Source organism: Branchiostoma floridae, chromosome 2 (genome assembly GCF_000003815.2).
Source record: "Branchiostoma floridae strain S238N-H82 chromosome 2, Bfl_VNyyK, whole genome shotgun sequence".
NCBI classification, from domain to species: Eukaryota; Metazoa; Chordata; class Leptocardii; order Amphioxiformes; family Branchiostomatidae; genus Branchiostoma; species Branchiostoma floridae.
The window spans coordinates 16,924,432-16,931,096 of record NC_049980.1 but is presented as its reverse complement, the minus strand read 5'-3'; the positions used below and the strand labels follow the sequence as shown (position 1 = coordinate 16,931,096).

The 6,665-nt window shown below is 42.4% G+C and overlaps 3 protein-coding genes across 3 annotated transcripts in view; 2 read left to right on the top strand and 1 right to left on the bottom strand.

Annotated features, from left to right (window-relative positions):
- The window catches only part of LOC118409402 (peptidyl-prolyl cis-trans isomerase B-like), a gene marked incomplete in the record, with an annotated part of 3,268 nt that extends 1,946 nt beyond the window's left edge, over nucleotides 1-1,322 (top strand). The window contains 2 exon segments of the mRNA XM_035810409.1: nucleotides 13-160; nucleotides 422-1,322. Of these exon segments, the coding sequence (XP_035666302.1) occupies nucleotides 13-160; nucleotides 422-589 (316 nt within the window).
- Nucleotides 1,323-1,342: 20 nt separating this feature from the next.
- On the bottom strand, nucleotides 1,343-2,026 carry LOC118408721 (tripartite motif-containing protein 2-like). Its single transcript, XM_035809576.1, has one exon. The coding sequence runs from the start codon at nucleotides 2,024-2,026 to the stop codon at nucleotides 1,343-1,345; it is 684 nt and encodes a 227-aa protein (XP_035665469.1).
- Nucleotides 2,027-3,719: 1,693 nt separating this feature from the next.
- On the top strand, nucleotides 3,720-6,433 carry LOC118409401 (peptidyl-prolyl cis-trans isomerase B-like). Its single transcript, XM_035810408.1, has 6 exons — nucleotides 3,720-3,825; nucleotides 4,490-4,614; nucleotides 4,847-5,017; nucleotides 5,252-5,345; nucleotides 5,512-5,696; nucleotides 5,823-6,433. The coding sequence occupies exons 2-6, from the start codon at nucleotides 4,498-4,500 to the stop codon at nucleotides 5,982-5,984; spliced, it is 729 nt and encodes a 242-aa protein (XP_035666301.1). The 5' UTR covers nucleotides 3,720-3,825; nucleotides 4,490-4,497; the 3' UTR covers nucleotides 5,985-6,433.
- Nucleotides 6,434-6,665: the final 232 nt, after the last annotated feature.

The window sequence follows — 6,665 nt, the reverse complement described above, 5'->3', positions numbered from 1 at the left end:
TCATTGACGAGACTTCCGCCTGGGTCACGCCGGGCCAGGCTGGGTGTCCATGGCCAACAGTGGACCAGACTCCAACAACTCCGAGTTCTTCATCCTGCTGACCAAATCACGCTTCCTGGACAAGAAACATGTCGTCTTCGGAAAGGTCGTCAAGGGCATGGTAAGTTGGTACAACCTCGTACCTTAATTCTTTTCGGGTGAATTATAAATGTTACAAATGTCATTGATAATGCAAATTATGTCCTCATTTCCATAAATCATATTAAAGTTATATATATATATATAATTACCTTTGATTTATATGCTGCCTACAGACAGACACACCGGCAAATCTCTGTACATGCATGTGCGCATGTGTATGTGCTTTGATTCATTTTCCCCATTCACGACGGTAATGATTCCTTACTGCCGCCCTCCCCAGGATATCGCCCGGAATATCGGAGAGATGAGGAGCAGTTCTAACGGTCTGCCGTACAAGCTAGTCCGTGTGGCCGACTCTTCCTCTGATGCCGTGACACAACCCTACGTGTTGGACGCGCCGGAGGCCATCATATATGACATCGAACCCGACCTTATTAAACCTACGTGATCTTTAACACATTCTGATCTCAGTTTTCTTCGAGCTCTTATATCGCTACATGTGTTCGCAACAAACTTGTTTTCATTTATGTAAAACGAAATTAGGACGTGGACCAGTGAGGATTGTAATGGGGGAAGGGGGTTCAGTTTAGTATGAAGGCTGGGAAGGGTTTTCAACTAACCGGGCACAAAATGTGACTTTGTATTTTCACAAAATCTCGCACTTGATCTATGAGTAAATACAGAATGCTTGGTTCACATTGTAGAACCATCACCACCGATTTCAACAGACTGACGTAGACGGCGGGCAGAGTTATTTTAGCACACGGTGACACACTTATTATACAGCCCGCATCAATGTCTACATAAATCGACGCTTAAGTACAGAAGCATGTTTGTCAACGTATTTTCAGTCATGTCAGGCCGGGAAAATTAGACAAAAAGAACGCTACAGAACATGAGTGATATCGATTTTTCTTCTGGTAATAAAATGCTTCATTGTCAACGTATAATGTCTTGGTCTTTTAAACGATCACAACAATAAATGCAATCAATATATTTTGCTGCAGTTGTGTTATATATATATACACACATATATATATAAGTTTTTGTTATGTATCTGCCTCTCACATTTCTATAAGCTTTTCGAAACACATTATCTCCATCTGTTGCTACATAATGTTACATGTACGTATACCATAGTGGCAAGTTATTAACGACGAAATAAAGTGTATAGAAGAATGTCATCGTTGTTGGGTTCATCTTAGTTGTATTTGAACTTATCAACCGACTTATCCTTGCCGTTGATGACGTAAACATGCCCATCATACGTCACGGCGATGTTGGCGGGACTATCCAATCTGCCGTCATCATTAGCAATCGTGGTCACGTGACTTCCGTTAGTATCAACCACCTGTAACCTATGGTTATCCCTGTCTGCCACAACGATTTCCCCTCGTCCCCCAACCCCTACCCCTAAGGGGAGCTCAAAATCTGCATTTGTCTCGCCCCTCTGGCCAAAAGCTCTTTCAAAATGGCCATCTTTGTTGAAAGTTTGAAGTCTGTGGTTATACGAGTCAGACACGACAAACCCATCAGACTTGGTCATGGCGATGAAAAACGGTCGGTAAAATTCGCCTTCCCCATCGCCACGTTTGCCGATATTTCGTATGAACGTTCCGTCTGATTCAAACATGGCGACGCAATGTTCTGCGTAGTCGACAGCTAAAATTCTCCCGTCGTTTGCCTCTGCGATTCCGTAGCATGAAGAGAAGTGGTCACTGTGGAACGAGTGAACGAGTTCTCCAGACGGTGTAAACGTCATCACGGACTGGTTCTCGTTCTCAACAATGAGAATATTCCCGCTGGTCGGGCTGACCGCCACACCCCGTGCCCAAGCTGTCGGTATGCTGAATGTACTCACAGCTTTACCCTCTGCGCTGAACATATGGACAGTTTTAGTTCCCTGGTCAACGACGAAAAGGGTTGCCTCCTTTCCAACTGCAATTGCTACGGGGTTTTTGAACTGTACCTGTCCAGTTTCGGTCGTACCTATTGTGGAAATAGGACTAGCACATAGCTTAGTAGAAGGCTCCATAGCAGATGTACCATTGGTAGTAATGATCTAAGTATCCAGAGGCAGACGTATGGCTGCGTATTCACTATAGCAAATAACCGTTGTCGGTCACGTGAAGAGCAAAGTCCAGGGTTGGTATACACAAGGAGGTTAACACATACACGTACAGAGCGATAGAGTCCATGCGTTGGCCTTCAATGATGATTAATAGATATTAGCTTCGAAAGAATGAAACAAATAACGGCATAGCACCCCGGCCAGCATCATTGTAAAAGATCTAATTGAATATTTAATGCAAACGTGCGTAATAAAACCATCCTTTATGATTATTTGACCACGGTAGCTTCAACATGGCAAGCGAGAAGTGTAGCAAGTGTTAACTTTTCACTCTACGGAAATTTCATCTTTTAGCTTTTGATATGAAATCAGTTGAAAGAAACAAACGCAGGTTTCTCCTTGCGTGGTTATCTCTTATTGGTTGAATAGTTTGTTCGATGACAAGTAACCCTGTGTCTAAACCAATCGTTGTTAGCCGCTTGTATCGTCCAGAAAGCGGTTAACCTGGTGCTCGCGACTTATAACACATGTTAACCAGGCGGCAACAAAAGTGTTCAGAAATGCCCCCAGGAAAGAAGAAGGACCAATCGGGACAGCCGTGTCTGAGCTCTGAAATATGAAACCAAACGAAGTTTACCAGGAAAATTTCAGGTCATCGAAGATAAATCTAAGATGTTTGTCTCCTTCAATAACTATACTTATATTCTGTACCGTAACACAACATAAAATCTACTGAGCGTTATAGCTATCCGCCACTTACCTGTACTTTGTGAAAAGAAATTTCGGTGACTTTAGAATATTGATATTTGACATGATCCTTGTGTCAGCTGTTACCCAAGATTAGGAGACCAATTGGACGTCAGCTGGGCACGACCAAGCTACATCGCGGATGTGACTGCAGTGCAATCGGCTTTCGCTTTGTTTTACAGTAATTGCGTAGAAAATTAGCTAATAATAGAACTCTTGATATGTAAAAAAGTCAAATCATTGTGTAAAATAAAAGTAGGGTTGCTCAATTGTTACTTAATTTGAAAATATTGTAGAAAATGTTGCACAGGATATAGCCTTAACAGGTAGAAACTTCACAGTAAGGTGTACACTTACTACATATACATGAAACATAGTACACGAAACATGAATGTGAAGTGGGTCGTATGAGCGTCGTCTTACAGGGTAGTATCATCAGACTATACAAGTATGTTGGTGAAGCGTTTTCTGTAACTGTGGGCAGAAGCACACACACCTGGTGGTACAAAGCAATGCCGCAAGTTTGATTGGTAATTTTTTGAAAACAGCTGTCTTGTATGTCTTTGTCAGTTTCTAAACGTGGATAATGACCAGAAACATTCTGAAATCCCACGTGTACGGTTCCATATGGTTCCACGTCGGAGTTCCGCATAAGCGCTCCCCTCATGGCGCCCATTCTTGACACGTACTGGATGAGATACACACCGACAGCTTGCTGTCCCCTGATTGGTGGAATTGCCAGGACTACCCCTTATTAAGACAGCTGATAACGATACACGTTGCAACTTCTACACATCCACCTCTGAACCGACAACCACCGGTCCGAATTTACTCTACTCCATCCTGTCGGATTCGCTAGATATTTGGTGAGTACCTTTTTCTATATCATTGTCCTTTCTACTTGTACATGTAAGTGATTCTTACCCGTTTAATGAATCCGAGACGTCTCAGTCACTGACAACCCAATTAACCTTTGACTCGTCGTTATGTTTTTTAAGCGAAATGAAGAAAAATATGAAGATGTGACAGCTAGGAAAATAGCTCTGATTACAAAGAAGATGGTTTAGAAATCATTGGAAGTTAACATAAAATTTAGTACACCTAGTTATATATACCAAAACGTCTTAGAAGAGTTTTCTGAACTAGATATACCCTCAGGATGTACGGGAATAATGGGATGTGGCTTTTGTCTGAACTCCATTGGACAACATGTCCAGGGAGTAATACAAAGTTGTAGACGAAAACGAGTTTAGTTGCGTGCTCTCCCATAAAACCATATACCCTCATCCACTGGATGTACATGCATTCGTGGCGAGCCACGTGTTCTGTAGAGTAAAAAACGATCGATAACTTTTTCTGATTTTATTGTTTTCATATGCTGCATATGTAGTGTCCACGTGTCGTGTGTAACTATTGCAAATCGACAAGTGGTCTTTAATTGTTGTCGCATTTACATACGAAAATTGTGAAAGCACACACACACGATCAGGGATCTCAGTTGCTAATCGCATATTCTTTTCCCGAATATAGAATTTGCAATGGCTAAGCTGTTTGAACTGACGTTAGCAGTGGTCCTAGGACTATGCCTTGTGACACACGCCGTCGCTGCTTCTGATGATAAGGGCAAGAAGGACGACAAAGATAAGAAGGATAAGGTAAGGAGCTTTATGATATCAGGACTAATCTGTGTTCTTGTGTATCTTAAATTTCCGGGGAAGACTTCATGAATGCACGAATGTTTCCGCTCCAGGGTTTTAGCAACAGCTGCCACAGAACAGACTGTACGTACTTTATACCATTTGCATTTAGAAATATTTCATACCCATTTGCAATTTGAAACGCCTTATTCGTACTACCGCGTTTCATTGCGACTTGCCGTCACTATAGGATAACGAAGAGGAGGAAGTACCAAAGCTTTTGGTCACCAAGAAGGCCTGGTTCGACGTGGAGGTCGACGATGAACCAATCGGAAGATTTGTCGTCGGGCTATTCGGAGAGATGGCGCCAATCACAGTGGCGAATTTCGCAGCTCTGGCAAGGGGAAACTACAGAATGGACGTAAGTCTCAAGAGGCGTCTTCCTCGAAATATTTCAACCCATCATTTTATATTAGCATCGTTGTGGTATGGTTAATCATTTCCTATATTCGTGCTTATAGGCATTGCTGAACACTTTTATCCAGCAAGACGACGGGTCAAGATTACAAGCCTGAGATACTAGACTAGTATTAGATCCTGTCCCTTCCACTAGCTATTGGTCGTCGAATGATTTATCTCCTTTGTTTTTGCGCAGCCCAAATTTGGCTACAAGAACACCTACATTCACCGTGTCGTACAAGATCACGTGATCCAGGGTGGCGACATCACTGTTGGGGACGGTACTGGAGGTGGGTGCAAACACTTGCTTGTGTCTCTATGTCTAGGAAGCGCGAAATGCAGTAACAAATTCTTTACCAGTTTCTAGTAACCTAGTTTAATAAAACCTGCACAGATTATTCAGTTACTACTTTACAAACAGTATTTTCAACACTGTTAAATCTACCTCCACTCCAGGAAAGAGCATCTACGGTGCGGATTTCGCTGACGAGACGTTCGACCTGAGTCATGATGACAAGGGGTGGGTCAGCATGGCGAACGCCGGGCCGGACAGCAACAACTCACAGTTCTTCATCACTCTGCAGCCCGCACGGTTCCTGGACAAGAGGCATGTCGCCTTTGGGAAGATTATAGAGGGCATGGTGAGTTGGACACTACATAATTCTCATTCGAACTTTTCTACCAGAATATATGTTTCTCTCCTGCACCGGTCGTATATATGGACATATTCCTGTATTTTCATTTGTTGATTGCATCCCTTTTCACAGGACATCGTTGAGAAGATTGGAGAGGTCGATGTGGACGACTTCGGGCGTCCCAAGAAGCCTGTTCTGATTAAGGACTGCGGCGTGCAGCACACTTCGCCGTACGAGCTGAAGCCCAAGTCGAACACGGAGGGTGCTAAGAAGTCAGACAAGTCCGACAAATAAGGCATAAAGCGCACGTATCCATGTCCGGCTTGCATGAGCATGCTATGATGTTCAACATGTCAGTAACAAATCTTCGGGATAGAACCTTTTTCAATGCTACATGCTTCTTTTTACGTTTAAGACACACATGCATAGTCTTCATTTTCATATAGGTAGCCAAGATACGAATACTAGATATTTGTTCCACTGGCATACTATCATTGATACTTTCATATACAAAAGCATATGCCTTGACTTACTGACCATAAATTAGGTACGCTGACTAGTCGTTTCTGCTAAGGATACTTGTTCAATTGTTTCGTATTCAGAGAAGACATAAAATTTTCCTAAGAGATCTAGAACAACTTGTGAGTATGGACATCGACTAAGCTTATGGTGTATTGTGTAACGTAATAATGTAGTCAACCCTAGACCGTTCTTACTAATAAAACACTTGCTTCGCTGAAACAGTTAGTTTGTCTTTCTGGATGAAGATAGTGTGGTCTAATCTATAAGAAGATCTAACGTTGGCATAAGACAGTATCAAACGGCTAAAGTTATATCCAACTGGTCACCGGGTAAAGTTGGGTATTGCTTTGGTCCTTTTGATACTGACTTATGCCGCTGGTAAATCTGCTTGAATATCAAATCTTGAGAGATTGTTACAATCATATGGTTTCCGAAATGGCTATATGGCAGGCT

Coding starts and splice junctions, on each gene's coding strand:
- LOC118409401 (XM_035810408.1), top strand. CDS start 4,498: ATGGCTAAGCTGTTTGAACTGACGTTAGCAGTGGTCCTAGGACTATGC. Junction 5,346..5,511: donor TGTTGGGGACGGTACTGGAG/GTGGGTGCAAAC, acceptor CCTCCACTCCAG/GAAAGAGCATCTACGGTGCG. Junction 5,697..5,822: donor GGAAGATTATAGAGGGCATG/GTGAGTTGGACA, acceptor CCCTTTTCACAG/GACATCGTTGAGAAGATTGG.
- LOC118408721 (XM_035809576.1), bottom strand. CDS start 2,026: ATGTTCAGCGCAGAGGGTAAAGCTGTGAGTACATTCAGCATACCGACA.